The sequence below is a fragment of the Bubalus bubalis genome, chromosome 10 (assembly GCF_019923935.1).
Source record: "Bubalus bubalis isolate 160015118507 breed Murrah chromosome 10, NDDB_SH_1, whole genome shotgun sequence".
Lineage (NCBI taxonomy): Eukaryota > Metazoa > Chordata > Mammalia > Artiodactyla > Bovidae > Bubalus > Bubalus bubalis.
Window position 1 is genome coordinate 28,132,178 of NC_059166.1, and position 17,786 is coordinate 28,149,963.

The 17,786-nt window shown below is 40.0% G+C and overlaps 1 protein-coding gene across 1 annotated transcript; it reads left to right on the forward strand.

Annotated features, from left to right (window-relative positions):
- Nucleotides 1-1,777: 1,777 nt before the first annotated feature.
- LOC102411811 (p53 apoptosis effector related to PMP22) lies at nucleotides 1,778-16,273 on the forward strand. Its single transcript, XM_006074678.4, has 3 exons — nucleotides 1,778-2,138; nucleotides 12,391-12,531; nucleotides 14,699-16,273. Exons 1-3 carry the CDS (start codon nucleotides 1,952-1,954, stop codon nucleotides 14,923-14,925), a joined length of 555 nt encoding a protein of 184 aa, XP_006074740.4. The 5' UTR covers nucleotides 1,778-1,951; the 3' UTR covers nucleotides 14,926-16,273.
- Nucleotides 16,274-17,786: the final 1,513 nt, after the last annotated feature.

The following is a 17,786-nucleotide window of genomic DNA, read 5'->3' on the forward strand; positions in this document are numbered from 1 at the left end:
GGCAGGAGGAGAAGGGGATGACAGAGGATGAGATGGCTGGATGGCATCACTGACTTGATGGACGTGAGTCTGAGTGAACTCCGGGAGTTGGTGATGGACAGGGAGGCCTGGCGTGCTGCGATTTATGGGGCTGAAAAGAGTCAGACATGACTGAGCGACTGAACTGACTGACTGATGCTGTACACCTGAAACTAATATTGTAAATATTCAATAAAAAGAAAAGAGATTCAGAATATATATTTGGAGGTACAAAGTGAGACCCTCATTGGCTATTTTTCATGATTTGCCCAAGGAGGGGTTGTGCAGATACTGAGAACTTATTTCTCCTCAGTACCACTCCCAGCTGCCACCTCACCCTGCTAGCCACACCTGAGGAGCTATAGTGGTGATGGAAGCAGAGTCAGGAAACTGGAGTTGGGACTTTAGTGGTTTAGCATGCAGTGGTTGTATGCTGACATGCAGTTTTTGTTTGGAGAAACCTCAAAATAGTAAATGAAAAGGGTAGATGTAAAGGGGTCTAAGTAGAGATCTGGGCTAAGGCATGGACGGCAGCCAAGATGACCTGAATTTATCTGGAGAAGCAGTTGAAGCGCTTCCAAGACTGAAACTCTCTCTTGCTCAGTCACTTCAGTCGTGTCCGACGCTCTGCGACCCCATGGACCACGGCCCGCCAGGCTCCCAGGTCCATGGGATTCTCCAAGCAAGAATACTGGAGTGGGTTGCCATTTCCTTCTCCAGTGATAAAGTATGAAGTGAGTGAAGTGAAGTCGCTCAGTCGTGTTGGACTCTTTGCGACCCCATGGACTGTAGCCTACCAGGCTTCGTCCGTGGGATTTTCCAGGCAAGAGTATTGGAGTGGGTTGCCATTTCCTTCTCCACCACGTGAAACTAGCATTTGTTAATTTCAGTGTGTTTGGGAATAAAATGTTTACCGTGCTCCCTTTAAGACCAGGCACAGGGCCGGCACCAGGGATACACAGATCATTAAAACAAGGTCTCTCTGTCAGAGTTGGCACCCGAGTGGAGAAGGCGGGGATGTAAACAGTTATGAGTCTGAAGCAGCTGAGGTACAAGGTACAAAGGTGGAGCTCAACAGGAAATGCCCACCTCTGCGGGGGAGGGTCAGGGACAGGGTCCTCGGTTGGGTACACGCACTCAAAGAAAGTGCGGCTGTGTGTGTGTGTGCGCGCGCGCGCGCGTGTGTGAGTCGCTCAGTCGTATTCGACTCTACAATACTGGAGTGGGTTGCCATTTCCTTCTCCAGGGGATCTTCCCCATCCAGGGATCAAACCCCGGTCTCCTGCATTGCAGGCAGATTCTTTGCCATCTGAGCCACGAGGGAAGCCCGTAGGATTACCAGAGAAACTCTTGGGGAGGGTCAGGGACCGAGTGCTCGGTTCGGTACACGTGCTCAAACACGCGCTCAAACGGAGTGCGACAATGACCCATGTACAGTTTGAACGCTCATCTCAAATGGCTGGAAACTTAAATACAGTATTACTGAAAATCAGACCACGATCCGACTTCAGGGGTTGAATACATAACTGGTGATGCGCAGATTAAAATGTGTACACCTTGAAGCACTGAGAAGAAAAGCGTTGGATGTGAGGGGACCAAGTGAGAGGAGGAGACGAGACTGTGGCTTCCCGAGGCTCCAGGCTGCTCGCGGGCAGGGTTAGGCTCACCCACACCCGCCGTAACCTGAGCCCGGCCCCGCCTCCCCAGCGCGCGCCCCGGCCAGCCTGCCGAACAGGTCCGGGCGGCGCGCTCTGAGTCACCGGAATCTAGGTGGGGCGGGCGCCGCGCCCCCGCTGCCAGCCCTGAGCCGCGTCCTCCAAGAGCCGCCTCCTTGCGGCCTCTTCCCTTTTGTCGCGCTGCCCGCGCTCGAGGGCCACTCTCCGCCGGTGTCCGAGCCTCGCGCGCTGCTCTCCTCCCCACCGCCGCCGTCGAGATGCTGCGCTGCGGCCTGGCCTGCGAGCGCTGCAGGTGGATCCTGCCGCTGCTACTGCTTAGCGCCATCGTCTTTGACATCATCGCGCTGGCCGGCCGCGGCTGGCTGCAGTCGAGCAATGACAGCCAGACGTCCTCGCTGTGGTGGCATTGTTTACTAGAAGTCTGCGACAGCCTCATGACGTATGGTGAGTGCCGCCGCCTGCGTGAAGTCCGCCGGGCGGCGGCTGGGGCGAGCGCCGGCGCCCAGGGAGTGCGGAAGTCGCTCTACGGGAATGGACTAAAACAGGGTCGATAAGGGACTAAACAGGGTCGGGGGGCTAATGGGTGATTCAACAAAAATCTCCTCAGGGCCTGGGTCCGTACATCGAACCCGTACAAAATCAAGCAGTAGCAGCCTTGGGTGGCCAAAACCCAGGCTCGACACTGGACGACAGTGACCCTAGTTCAAACTACATTTATTCGTACAGCAAAAGGTGATCTCAGCCATTTGAAAAGGGTTTGATGAGTAAATACAACGAACAAAGTATATTTTCTTGGATACCTACTCAAATTTATTCCCATTTCGTGGCCTCCTCCTCTGGTTCTTCTTATGCTTAAAATACAAGTATTAAAAGTGCGCACCTTTGTTCGCTATATTACTAAACTTGAACTAAGAGAAAGCAGCTCTTCTTCCTTTAAAAAAAATAAAACAAAAAAAACCTTTTCTGTCAAAGTTTTAGCAGTGATAATTTCAGTAGATATTGCAGTGTTTAATGCTGCAGGGTAATTCTTGTTAGAGGGAGAGTGTGGCTCAAGTCCGGCATTGCTGTTTAGAAAACTTTATTTCAGTTCGATTTGAAATCTAAAAAGCAAACACATCTTCTACACTAGCGAAATGAAACGGAGTTGACAAATTTAAAATACTGTAGATAGAGGTTTGTCTTTTTCCAATGTGGAGGGATTTCCTGCCTACTAGTTAGCTGACGGGACCGGAGCGGAATTTGCCCTGGGCTGGTACCGCCCCCAGCTTACTGGTAGGTGGGAAGAACTGCTGGGGTCTATTGTAATTAGCGACGTGTGTGGGGTCTGAGAAAAGAGGGTTTAAGTAGGAGCGTAATCAGAAGCTTAAAGCCAGGTACTACTGAATGGGGCCTTACCAACTGAGTTTAATAGTTTTAAACAGAAAGAAAGCTATCCAGCTTTTTCCCCCATTCTCTGGTAGGGCCTTTGACTTACCCCCTACCCCTAAACTGGCCCAGGGCTTCAAACCAAATTCTGTTTATCTTGAAGCCCTGTATCAGGGGCTTGGTGCTTTATCTTATCTACTGTGGAATTACTTGGAAGTTCCCACATGGAATCCACCCCATCCCCCACCCCCCACCCACAAAGGAGGCATGGCCCTTGTCAGGAGGTAAATGTAAAGACTAAATGAAATTCCTACTTTCCTTAGAATCTGTGTTTTTCCTCTCTTAAAGCACAAACAGCCCACCTGGAATGGTTTGTATTACCCACAAGTCTCTTAGGTTTTCGAAGTGAGTTAATTTCTTTGAAATAACATGTCTGTATAGTTGGTTAAAATGCAGTCAGGTTCAATATCTTATAGGGGATTTAGCAGGCCTGCTTAAAGCAGGTGTGTTTTTAAACAGACTTTGGTCTTCATGTCTCACTTCAAAGACTAATACAGACCCAACGAATGAATAATCAGCGATGCTGGGCATGTGAATTAAGGTTAGTGCGCCAGTCAGGAGAAGGGTGCAGGCAGAGCCTAGATCAGCACTATTGCTGGGACATGATCTGGCCTGCAAGGCTCTGGCTGTGACCACAGCCCTCTTGTGAAACAGGCACAATGCAGTTTTTAATTTTTCTAGACTTGCAAGATGAACTCACCTTCTTAGGGTGTGGCACTTGTAACCTCAGGCTGATTGAGTGCTTTGTATAAAGAAGGGAATAGGCAGGTTCTATTTCTGTTTTCTAATTTTTTAATTAGACAGGAGCCTCAAGCATTAACTTTTTTTAATTGTAAAGAAAGTACAGATCCAGTGAATAGTTGATGTTTCAATTTGATACAGCAATTGGTCTTTGGAAAAGTGCGCTTTTCCAAGTGAGTCTTGACGAATCTAGTACTGTCTTTGTGATTTTCACAAGTGGGTGGTGGTAGCCTTCACATTCCATTTTAATTATTCCTGACCTTTGCAAAGATAACCAAGTGCCAAGAATGTGATAAACGCAGCTTTTGCTCAAGCCCTAGAATCAAATGATGCACCCAGCATCCACTGTCAACAGGTGACCGTGGGAAGAAGAAAATAGCCATGAATTCACCACAAGAGGTCCATCCCAGGCTACTGATGTCAAAGATGGTTAGAATGATTATTATACTTCCACTTCATTTCCTGCCAGGGACTGTTGTCTAGTTTTGCCTCACAGGTATAGAAATTGTGTATTTCTACACTTTAGGTCAATTATCTAGATGTCTGAACTCTTGAGATTTTCAGATAGCTTCAGTAAGTCCTTGCCGAAAAAAATGCATTCACATGAGGTCATACTTTATCTAAAATACAGTGAGCAGTTTACACATACTCCCACGTATGTACAAACATGACTAAGAGTAAGGTTGATGGCTCTAATTAAAATATCTCAGTATAAAGAATTAAGTAAGTACCTCCACTTTTTAAAAATTTCTTGCCATGTACTAAGAAATCTTGTGGTTTACCATTGTAACACTTAAGAAAATATACCTTTGTATTTACAAAGTGCTTCACTATCACTTTTATTTGCTGATATTTATAACATTGATTTATTTTGGTATTAAGGACCTAGGTTGTTACTGGTAGGTATCGGCAATAATACTAAATAATATAGGCTTTTTTTCATAAAGGTAAATAGTTCCTCAGAATTATGTAAAAAGCAGAATGTTATATTCTTCACTGTCATTAACAGTTTTAAAAAAAATGATGTATCCACTTCATTTTTCCTAATCAGTAAACGGAATTAAACACTGAACGTTTTCTTTTTCACAATAGTTACAACTAAATGGGGCTTCCCTGGTGGCTCAGTGATAAAAAATCTGCCTGCAATGCAGAAGAGGAGGGTTCAGTCCGGAAGATCTCCTGGAGAAGGAAATGGCAACACACTCCAGTATTCTTTTTTTCACTCCAGTATTCTTGCCTGGGAAATCCTGTGGACAGAGCAGCCTGGGAGGCTACAGTCCATGGGTTTGCAAAAGAGACAGATACAATTTAGCAGCTAAACAACAACTAAATAAATACACATACTTGTTTGAATTTTTTTTTTTTAAATCAAGGTTTCTAATCCTCAAAACAGGAAAAGAAAAATCTAGATTTAAATGCTGAAACAGTCATTCAAATTTCATGTATAAAGAAAATGCAAAATTAAATTTGAATCCATGTTCACAGATGGTATTTTTGCATTGCTGGCACCTTCTTTTCCAGTTCTAAGAAAGAGTAGATCAGAGGATATTTTCAACTTCAGAGATGTAGATTTCAAGTCCTAAGCAAGCTCTGACTCATTCAGGGTGGAGAGTAATGGAGTTAAGTTTATGGATCAGTTACTGGGATAAGAAAGATGAATTTATGCTCCAAGAACGACAGCGGCAAAGTCTGAGTGGCAGCAAGGGAGAGCCTTTGTCTTTGATCTGAACTCAGAAGGGCAGAGCCTCATTTTTACCAATGATACCACATTGAAAGCTTTTTGTTTTTGTTTTTTAACATGAAATCAGCCTTAAGACAAAGAATCAGATTATTATGGGAAATAATTTTAGGTAATTTAGCCCTATGGCTTTTCATAGTATGGAAAATGAGAAAAATAAGTACGAAGTTAACGTGTTCACTGGGTTAAATTCAACTTAAAGGATTTCATTTTGAGATTATATTCTTGTGGTTTATGAAATTAGGCATTAGTAGATAGATTAATCTTTTATGCGCATGTGTTCATATTCTTATATAGTAAAATAAAAAGTTGGACACTCAGGTGATTTTCATGATTTTGTATATGTGTTGATTTATAAAATCTAGACATCTAGGAATGAGTGATCTTGCCCAGTTTACTCCACATTTGCTGTGCTTAGCAATAACTACCAGAGAGCCTCAATTCCTTTTTAGTGACCTAACTTGTCTTTTCTCCCTGTAAATGGGCACAGACTCCTAGACTATCAGAATTGGGAGGGACAAAGAGTGCGCCTACTCGAGATTTCTGCAAAGCCTGCCCGTCAGCATCCCCTGTGATTGATCTGAGCTTTCACTGTTTGTTCAGCAACTTAACTCTCTCCACCATGCTTGTTTGTTTAAAAGTACCTCTCTTAGTGGCAATGCTGTATAACACAGGGAGCCCAGCCTGGTACTCTGATGACCTAGAAGGGTGGGATGGGAGGGGCGAGGGAGGCTGAAGAGGTACGGAATGTATATATAATTATGGCTTATTTGCATTGTTGTATGGCAGAAACCAATACAACATTGTAAAGCAATTATCCTCCAATTAAAAAAAAAAGTACCTCTCTTAACGCTGACAAGAGCTGATGGGCTTCTCTGTAAATTCTTCTTTTTAGCCTTCTAACAGCAGACAGATTTTCAAACACATTTAAGGGTAGATCCCAAATTTGCTGCTAGTTACCTTTTCTGAGTTCATACACAATTTCCTGTATTTTCCCATCTTCCTGTGTAGGATAGTTTCCCCACTCAGACTTTAAAAGACGGAAAAGGAGTTCTGCAAAGACCAATGGGCAAGAGTTATCATCTGGCTCAGTTTAGGGGGGTGGGAATGTGGAGCATGTAAAGAATCTCACACCTACCATGGAATCCCCCCTCCCCCAGTAACCCCCGCCCCCACCATTCTTCCTTTAAGCCATTCCTTTCCTGCCTCCAAACCTTGGAGGATTGCTCTTCCTATGCCGATTTATTTGGAGGTCTGTACTGAGTTATCCTCTAGATTTTTACTACTAATGTGTCGTAGACCATCAGCATCTGCATTATTGGGGAGGTTTTTGGACACTCAGTATCTTAGGCCCATTTACTGAATTGCAATCTGTATTTTAACTCGGTCCCCAGGTGACTGATTCATCAGCACTTTTAAGTTTCAGAAGCACTGGTCTGTATTACTGCGAGTCTCCTCAATGAATAGGCAACAGTCTTTTTGAAATTATCATCCACCCATGCTTATGTTTATTTGTAGATAACATCTTTTTATATTTTTAATTTTGGTTTTATCCAGTTTCCAGTTCTGCTTGTGTATGACATAAAGAACTTTATAGAAGCAATAGGAAGAAATCTGACAAAATCTTAGATTCACTAGGTAGGGTTTTCTGTCTTGTTCATAGATGAATCTTTTGTTCTGGAAAGGAGCCGTCCTTCAGTTGGGTGACAATTTGAGTAAGGGGCTAGGCCACAGTAGGTTCCGGTCAACATTTGTTGCTGTGTGCTCTGCTCAGTCACTTCAGTCATGTCCAGCTCTTTGCCATCCTATGGGCTCTAGCCTGCCAGGCTCCTCAGTCCATGGGATTTGCCAGGCAAGAATACTGGAGTGGATTGCTATGCCCTCCTCCAGGGGATCTTCCTGACCCAGAGATAGAACCCATGCTTCCTGCATTGCAGGCCGATTTTTTACTACTGAGCCACTAGGGAAACCTCAATATTTGGTGCCCACATGTAAAACTCCTGAAGAATGCAGCAAATCCATTAAAAGAAATACTAATTTGGGGTGAAAAAGTCATGACAGTCTCCAAAATATCACCCACAATAGTAGTAGTGCTCTCCTTGTCTTAAAATAAAAATTTTTTTTTTCTTTTCCACAAACTTAAGTTTGATTTATGATTTCTAGCTTGATATTCGAGGTATTTACTTATTTTACTTTTATTGCTCTTTTCTTTTTTTTTTTTATTGCTCTTTTCTTATCAGTTGATCTTATTGGTCTTTTCCCGGCTGTATTTGCCTTGTAATGTCGTATTTCAGTATATAATCTCTGGAAAAAGATACAGCATTCTTCCTCATACAAAAAATTTTAAAAGATTTCCCAGAAAAAACTCAGAATTTCATTAGTGATCAGCGAATGGTTTCCATTGTTGATTTAATGTTGAATCTTTGCAAGAAATAGCAAAATTTGATAAGCCATTCTTCACCTAAATGGATCTTTAATGAATCTTATTTAAAAGTGGATTTATAATATTGCTGGTTTCTTTGATAACATGAATTTCTCCAAGTGGTATTTAGAAAATAAACTTATGACAGAATAAATTATGAATACATATGAAACACCAAATTTGTCTTCCTTTAAGAAAACAAAATTCCTGCATAGAAACTCTGTTTACCTGAAATACAGCATGCTATTGTGATCTCAATTCAGAGAAAGGTAATTGACAACTTCCCCAACTTCCCTGCACACACACACACACACACACACACACAAACACAGATTCTGCTTATTTGAATTTAATGATTATATTTAATTGAATTTAAGGATTGACAGTAACCATGAAAAAAATAAACTATAGAAACGAGACTACAGTTGATAGTAGTCTCATTTCTCATGAAACTTACATGCTTCTTTTTGGCAGTGTTGCAATCTATCTTTATAAGGCGATCAATCATCTAAGTTGTCCTCAAATTTTAGTATGGATGTAACAAATGCCAATAAAAAACAGATTAGGAAAGGCAATAAAATTTACTATATAAAATATTAATGAAGGACAGAGTTATATTCAGAATAGATGAAGATGGATTGTCTTTGAAGAACTGAGGAACATCTGTTGAATCATGAAAGAAGTAGCTTTAGGACAAGTTTTAAAAAGTGATGTTTTTTCATTGGGGCTAGTAAATAGGTATAATTTAGATCAAGGTATAATATAAAATATAAATAGTTCTCAAAAGGGTTTGGTAAATTTGGGAATATTAGGCTCATTCTGGGTAATTAAGGAAGACCAAAGCTACTTAGCCTATAGACTTAACTTTTTAAAGTGTATGTCTGGGAAAATTGCCATGTTGTAAGTCTACATGGCAGTTGGGCTCCTTCTCAGGCAGAATGTTGGGCTGGGAGGATCCTGCTCAGATCTAATAGGGTCCATCTCACCATCTTACAACAAAATAGTCATTGACATGAGAGCAGATTGCTTTCCTTGTTATCCATCCGTCAGGACCTTCAAAACCGTGTTAAGATTTATATCTCAAATTATAGTTAAGTGATTCACTGTGGGTGTTTCCACGCTACAAGGAGCAAGTTTTACATGTTCTACTTCCAAGGCAGCCTTTCTCCAGACAAAATGTTGCTGAAGTGTCCATTTTGATTTCTCTCAGACTCAGCATTTTAAATAAGCAAGACGCTAATTGAGTTGATTTAACATAGCATAGAAAGAGTTATTAAAATGATCTGTTTATCTTTACATTCACCTGTTGGTTTTAGGTGAATTGGCTTACTATTTCTTTAATTTCTTTCAAGTACCTGAAACTAAATGTAAATTATAGCTATAGTGTCAGAGGAAGTAGTAATAGCAATAATTTAACTTTGTATTAATTTTCCTCAAACAGGTAAAATGATTGATATTACTCTTTAGGCAATATCATACATTATTTAGCTATAGTTTAAAAACCTTAATCTGTAATTGTCAGAGTTTGATTATTAAATATGTTCCCTGTTAGGATTTTTTTTTTTCTGTTTTTATTGAACACTCACATTCTACTGTACAATTGATCTTCATAATGCTTGCATTCCTCTGTGTGCATATACAGATGTACTGCCTTTTCACTGAACAGTGACAAACCTGTGAATTCAACTTAAAAGGAAAAATCAGTGTCTGCTTATTTGAATTTAATGATTGTATTTAATTGAATTTAATGATTGGCAGTAGCCATGAAAAAAATCTATAGAAATGAGACTGTAATTGGTGGTGGGTCACATACTGAAAGTTGCGTGCTCCTTTCTGGCAACGCAACAGCTGTTCTTATAAGAAGATTAATCATCTATCTTAGTTGTTCTCAAAATTTAGTATACTAGTAAAGAAATACTAGGAAGATGCAGATTCCTGGGCACTGTCTTTCCAGCTGTGATTCAGTGTGTCTGCAAGGACACACAGGAAGCCATCTTTTCTATGAGCATCACTGATGGTTTTGTGTCAGTGGTCTATGGTGTAGACGTAGAGATGGTCTTAGCTGTTCTTTCCAAGGATGGCTTCTCCTCTCTGGAAAGTTACCTTACCCAAAGGACAAGGCAAAAGTGAAAAAAGAGAATTAATTACTCAATTTCACATTCTGGCTTTATCTATGTTGCTTTTAAAATAAAACATTTCTTTTTACCTTGGTCCTAAAGTCTCTTATTGATCTCACAGAAAGAGCAGGACTTAGAAGAAAGTAGTAAAAATTATAAACAAAACTGGACCCACTCATGGACTGTCATGCCCCTGATAGTGCCACTAAAGGGTCATTTGTGTGAAAACATAATATTTGCGCATGTAAAAAAAAAAAAAAAAGAGCATGTGTCTTTTACTTGAAAGAAAGTGAAAGTTAGTCACTCATTTGTGTCTGACTTTTTGTGATCCCATGGCCTGTAGTCCACCAGCTTCTTCTGTCCATGAGGATTTCCAGGCAAAAATACTGGAGTGGGTTGCCGTATCCTCCTGCAGGGGATCTTCCTGACCCAGAGATCAAATCTATGTCTCTTATGTCTCCTGCATTGACAGGCAGGTTCTTTACCACTAGCACCACCTGGGAAGCCCTAATGGGTAGTAGAGGCGGAGTATAAACAAGGTTCCCAAGCCTTTGTTCTTTCTGCTAGTCGTTAGGTTTGTCTACCATTGACCGCTCTAGTGACCAAAATTAAGTGAGGGTATGTTTGCCAGCCAAGCTGTGTTCAAGTTGGAGTAGGACCAGCACTGAGGTGCATGCAACTCTCCTTTTCAAATTCAATAAAGAAAAGCAGGTTAAGGGTGCATGTTCATTCATTAATGAATGAGTGGACAAACATAATGTGGGCTCTCCATATGGTAGACTAATTATTGGTCATAAAAAGGAATGAAGTCCTGCTCCATGCTGCTACAATATGGATGAACCTTGAAAACATGCTAAGTGAAAGCACAGGACAGTCCCAAAGGCCACATAGTATTAAACTATAACCCCATTTATAAGCACTGTACAGGGTATACAAATTTATAGAGACAGAAAGTAGATTAGTGGTTGTTGGAAGCTGAAGGAAGAAGGGAGGGGGAGGTGACTGCTAATGGTCATGGAGTTTCTTTTTGGAGTGATGAAAAGTTTTGGAATTGTAAATGGTGATGGCTGCATAACCCTGTAAATATAGTAAAAACCACTGAATTGTACACTTTAAATGGATGAATTTTCTAGCATGTAAATCGTATCCCCAAATAAAAAAAGAGTCATATTCTGGCTTCAGACAGGCTAGAAATCAGACTTGGCTGCCAGCTCTGTGACTATAGGCAGGTTATCTGGACTCTCCAAGCCTCAGTGTAATCTCACTTCTAAAATAGAAATGATAACAGAATGTGAACCTTGAAGAGTTATCCTGAGAATTCAGAGAGTTAAACCATGGCAGGTCCTTAGCTCCATGCCTGGCACAGAGTGATTACTTCATACATGTCAGTTACTACCTCTGGAGAGAAAGTTGTGTGGGAAAGAGATTTTACAAATTGGTGCAGGTTGAACAGGAAGAGTGATTGGCTGGAATCCTTAGCTGGGAAGTCATGGCTTTTCTCTTCCCATAGGCGCAGAGCAGAATGAGCCAGGGCTGGAGCTGCCCACATCCATCTTTGAAACCAGAACTCAATTTCCACCTCATCCCGATTATTTTTAGGGCGCATGTCAATAACAAAATTATTGTGCAACAAATTCTGAATACTTCAGAAAAAATTTATGCAAAAATTTAGAAAGGTTGTTTGTACCTAAACTTGTATAAAAATCATACCTACTTTACAATTAAGTGGTTTTATTTCACATCTCTGCCTAGGCATAGGTACTCTGTTTTCAAAAATTATTTTTTCATGGAACCAAATCTTAATACAAAACAATGATCCTTTTAAAGGTAATTGAAACAGTTTCTGAAGAGATTATAATTTGGATTGTTCAATACCAAAAATGTTGTGTATTGGGTTGTACTGGATTAGAACTTGAGTTAATCTTTTAAATATACCTGTTTATATGGCCAATTTATCCACTTATTAAATGAGATACAGTTTAATAATGTCTACCTTTCATTTTGGAGGTATAAACATTTGCCCCCAAACAGAGGGGTAAGGCATTACTGTATATCACTATATTAATGTCCTACCTACGAATTGCCCATTCTTCCCTTAAAATATGGAGATGTTTAAGTATTATTGAAATAAAAACTGTTCTTCCACCCAAATATAATTATTAAAAAGAAAAAAAAACCTGCTGATGCTTTGTTAAGTAATTTTTAAATTTGGCAATGTCTGTCGTATTAATGACCGTTTGTTTTTCCTTGTAGCTTGGGGAAGGGCAGCCGCCGCTATGCTGCTCTGCGGTTTCATCATCCTGGTGATATGCTTCATCCTCTCCTTCTTTGCCCTCTGTGGACCCCAAATGCTTGTCTTCCTGAGAGTGATCGGAGGCCTCCTGGCCCTGGCTGGTAAGACTGTGCGCCAGCAATTCTTCATTCCTCTCTGCAGTGAACATCAATATAGAAATGTCCAAGCCACAGTGAAGATCCCTGACAGCACAGTTCCTGATCTGCTCTCAGAAAATGCGTCCCCAAAGGCAGAAGTAACAGAGGATGTGCTTTAAGATCTTGAACTCTTTCCTCTTCTGCCTGAGATAGCGTTCCAGTTCCAGCCCCTCCCCTCCGCCCCCCCACCCCGGCAAATGAGGAAGGTTGTCACTCTATCTGCGGTTGTCTCTCATAGATGACCTCGAGTCCCTGCTCCCCAAGGGGCCAGGGCTATGTCGCCACTGGAAGGGCAGTCTCCATAGTGGTCCCAGACTGGCCTGGCATGAGCTGCATGCTTAGGGGACTGAAATGTCCCTGAACCATTGCACTTGGTGAAGAAGTTTTGCATTCTTAGGATGTGGTGGATCATGGAAGGGTCTTCTGCAATTTAGATTTTGTAGAAATTGATCTAAACCATGTGATGAACCAAAATGGGTAAATAACTATATTTTACATGTATTATGGCACATATTAGAGAAAAATGAAGAAAAGTGTTCCTTTTGTGTAGGACACAATGATTTGCACTAAATGACAGGCTTAACCAGTGAAAATTTGCTATTTTAAGTAGACAAGAAGCAGACAAATGATGATCCGCACCAAGGTTGCCCTTCATGAGTTGCCAAAGGAGAACATTTTAAGTTGGGAAACAGAAGCAACAAGTCAAGATATGGAAACGTCTATAGCCTTTCTAGTGATTAAAAAAAAGAAATGGAAAAACTAGCTTTTCTTAAAAAAAAAAAAAAAAGAAAGAAACAGAAAACTAGTTAACAGTATATCTGTGGAGCTAGTAGAAAAAAATTAAGGTGAAAGGAAAGTGGTGGTGAGAACTATCCACTTCCAGACATGCTCTAGGAAGCACAGCCAACTTATTGGTCCCTCTGTGCAGAGCAGCGTCTGAGTGTCACAGAGCTAAAATTTGCTCATACCTTAAGTCATGGCAATGCACACATGAAATACTAAGTTAAAAAGTGCATGGCATAGCATTGTGTTCAGTCGCTCAGTCATGTCCAACTCTTTGCGACCCCATGAGCTGCAGCATGCTAAGCTTCCCTGTCCTTCACTATCTCCTGGAGTTTGCTCAGACTCATGTCTATTGAGTCAATGATGCCATCCAACTGTCTCATCCTCTGTCATCCCCTTCTCCTCCTGCCTTCAGTCTTTCCCAGGATCAGGGTCTTTTGGCATAGCTTATGGCATAGCATAGCATGTGTATACTCATTAGTGCTTTATAGAATTATGCATGTTCATTGAAAAAGACTACAAAGTAATCTAATAAAGCTCCTTCTATTTTTAAGCAATTTAAAATGTTAATGCATGATTGATAATAATTGTAACAATGTGACTCTTATATTAAGAGTTTAGAAATCTTTTTGACATGTTTCCCTGCCTGTATCTTCCCTTTCACTTTTTCAAAGCATTGTGATTATTCTCTTTTTTTACTTCTATTCTCCTAGCCTGGAACGGTCTTCTTCCTGCCCTCCATCTCTTCATTTCTATTTATTCTTCAAATTTCCCTTCCTCTGCAGGCTTTTCTACTGATTCTCCCATTGATCATTCATATCATTGGTTCATTGTTTCATTTAGTCATTCATTTATTGAATGAATATTCCAAAAGTATGTTATCAAATGTCAGTATTGAGTTCTAACTCTGTATGTGTTTGCACACACATGTGTATATATATATTATTTTTGCTACCACTGAAATATTAAATGTTTGGCATAGGAAATGCAAAGATGAAAAAAAAATAGGCTCTTCTCTACTCTCTTTTTTCTATTGCACACCACAGTTCAGCAATTTTTACTTTAGCATATATAATGCTTACACAGGTACTATGGAATGATTCTCTAATATTCTGTCTGTATTTCATATATTCAGTATTCTGCTCAGTGCCAGGTATCTCTGACACAAAATATTCAACCATCTTTTTTGGCTCATGATTAACTAGATTCTCCCAGCCCCTTTTATCAGCATTATTTAGGTGGGTTTAACACTTAATTTTAAGGCAAAAATGTTGAGGAAGAGGAATTAATCTGTTGTTACCATGCATTCATGCATTCATACTTGGGATTTTTTTTTCCTTCCTTTTAGCTGTGTTCCAGATCATCTCCCTGGTAATTTACCCTGTGAAGTACACTCAGACCTTTAACCTTCACCTCAACCCTGCTGTCACTTACATCTATAACTGGGCCTATGGCTTCGGGTGGGCGGCCACTATTATCCTGATCGGCTGTGCCTTCTTCTTCTGTTGCCTCCCCAACTATGAAGATGACCTGCTGGGCAATGCCAAGCCCAGGTACTTCTACACATCTGCCTAAGGTGGGGAATGAGCAGAAGAACATCACTGCTGCTGAGATAGATTCCAGAGAAAGAAACTGTTTTCCCCCGGAATACTTTGAACCTGTTTTGGGGACAATGTTCATATCATTAAACTATGGTCAAAATGCTAAAATAATCTGGGGAAAGTGTTTCTTAAATGGTGTTATAGTTTCATATTCATCTTTTATGTATGTTTTGTAGTGTTAAGTAAGACTTACTTCTTTTAATTAATTACCTGATTATTAAGTTGGCTAAAAGGTTCATTCAGGCTTGTCCATAAGATTGATGGGAAAACCTGAACTCACTTTTTGGCCAACTCAATACTAATATGCCAATGTTTCCTTATATCTAGCAATACCATTGATATTGCATTTGTAAAAGAATATGAGTATGAAAGTAACCACATAATTTATAAGGTAAAAATTAGAAGGCTTCAAAGATTTGAGTAAATCTGGTTAGGTTTCTGTTTTTCCCAGATGGAATGGGTTGGGTCTATTAAGGACTGAGGAGAAGAAGAAGATACTGGTAAAAATTGTCAGTGACTAAATATTCTAAAAGAAATGCAAAAAAATATTTTTTCAAGCCTTTGGCTATTCAAAGAAGCAAAATTGGCTCCTAAATGCATGTCATTTGTGAGAATTTCTAATGAATATCATGAATAATTGATTTGGGGCTAAGCTTTCCATTAACTTAATATGACATCTAGGAAAGTATTCTTTCATGGCCAAAACCTGTTGCAGTAGTATGGCCTCCTTAAGCAGTGAAATCTTAAGATGAAATTTTCTCTTTTAAAGTGGTTCATAGGGTGGGGGTGTGGTAGACAGCTACTAGTAATTCTGTGCTCTTTGGTGTCTATATGCTCTAGACCAGAGTAGACTGGATGAAGAAAATGGACTGGTCTAATTCATTATGACCTTTAAGTAGTATTAGGTTGTTCAGTAAAGCATTAGGAGGGCCATTCCCATCACAAAAGTAACATTAAACAGCCTAAAGAGAAGACATGGCTTGAATTTTTCATCTTTGGCTTGATCGGGCTCTAATCATGTAGACACAGCTTCTGATAGATTGCAACTGTAAGCAAAAACTTAAATATGGTTAAAAACCTGGTTTCCCTTGGTAAACAGATTAAAAATATCTGATGTAAAACATTTAACAGGAGAATTCAGGAATGTGGGATTTCTCTGACTTGCAAATATGGTTTATCACATGGAATATTATTATTTTTTTTACTATTTGTACTTACATAATGAAAACCAATTCATTTTATATATCAGATTATTTTGTAAGTTGTAAAAATAGCAGTTGCAGCTTTATTATGAACTTTTCTCAATAAACCAGGTGATCTTATCTTGTTTCTAGTTTGCAGTTTTTTTAGTTTTGCTTCTCCCCTCATTCCCCCAAATCTGGGGGAAGGAAATTTGTAAAAGATGTTTTGAGTGGGGTAGTAAGAACATTGGATAAAGTGAAAAGTTGCTTTTATCATTTTCAAGTTTTAAGATGAACATAAAAAAAAACCCACAATTTTTGATGAACTTTAATGGATTCTAGTAGTTTACTCTCTAAACTACTTCCTCAATGACCAATACCCAGGACACCCATATCAAACAGTATTTATCCAGCGCTGCCATCAGAGGGACTGGACCAAGAGCTTCCGGGTAGGTCCAGACACCACCGAACATTAGTATGGTTTCGCTGGTGGTTCTCCTGTCTTCTGTGGCACAGCTTCCTGCTTGAGATGGAATCTTCTTCTATTCAGGTCATGGGACCACAAGCAGTCTCTTTACTTCTTTTCCTCTTGTCCATCTTCTGTTTTCTGGTTGTTGTTTTTTTCCCCATGGTGGCTCATAGGTGAATTCTACTCTATTATATATAAATGTGAAGAAGGGTTTCCAAGTGGCAGGGTGGGAGAAGGAGGATATTTTTTCTTAGTGCTTCTGTCAGCCACTGGCAATGACTTTTTCTTCTATAGTTTTCAAAGTTTAAGGTGATCGTTTCATAAATTTGACCACAAGACTACAAGAATTTGGTCTGGGTGATTCTTTACACCAAAAGTTAAAAAAAATCTATGACAAGGTTTGAAATGATCAAATTAACAATTTGATCCATTCACGAAGATAATGGATATCTAGAGATTCAGAAACTGGATCTCTGATTAGACATGAAAATGACTCAGATACAGGTCCTCTCTAAATCAAGCACTCTTATCTTTGGATTTTGTTCTCACCCAGCTTCCTTCTTTCTGTCACACACTAGATCCTAGTGATGCACATTTAGGAAAAATTATAGCTTCCTGGAATCCATGATCTGTATTAACAGACATTCAACGGAAATGTCTGTGACAGAAGAAACATCGTTACTTTACTTAAAATGTGCCACTTCTTTCAGCCTTGTTCCAGTGTAGAGACCCTCCATTCCTTCTTAGTTCAGATTCATTAGGACAGAAACCTTTATGTTATAAACAGAGCAGGAGAATTCTAGGGAATTCCAGAGAGGAATAGAGAATTTGAGAAGCCATCTCAAGACTAGAAATGTACTGAATGAGATTTCCCATGATCAAGCTGAACTGGTTTCTGGCTCTGTAATTATTATACTGAGTCCCCACCCATTAAACAAGCAGTTCTAGGTTCCCAAACAATTATCTCATGCTCACACTAGAAGTAATCAGATACACCAGGTGCCTTTTACCATTGACTGTAACAAAAGGGTAATGTTTCAGGGACTTTTCAGTTGTCGCACAGGGTAACTATGGAGTGTAATTACTTTTAGCTTCAAAATCATACACTGCAGGACTCACATTAAGATTTGATAGGTTTTCTTTTTTTAAGGGAATGAGAAGAATGGAAAAATATAGTCATAATAA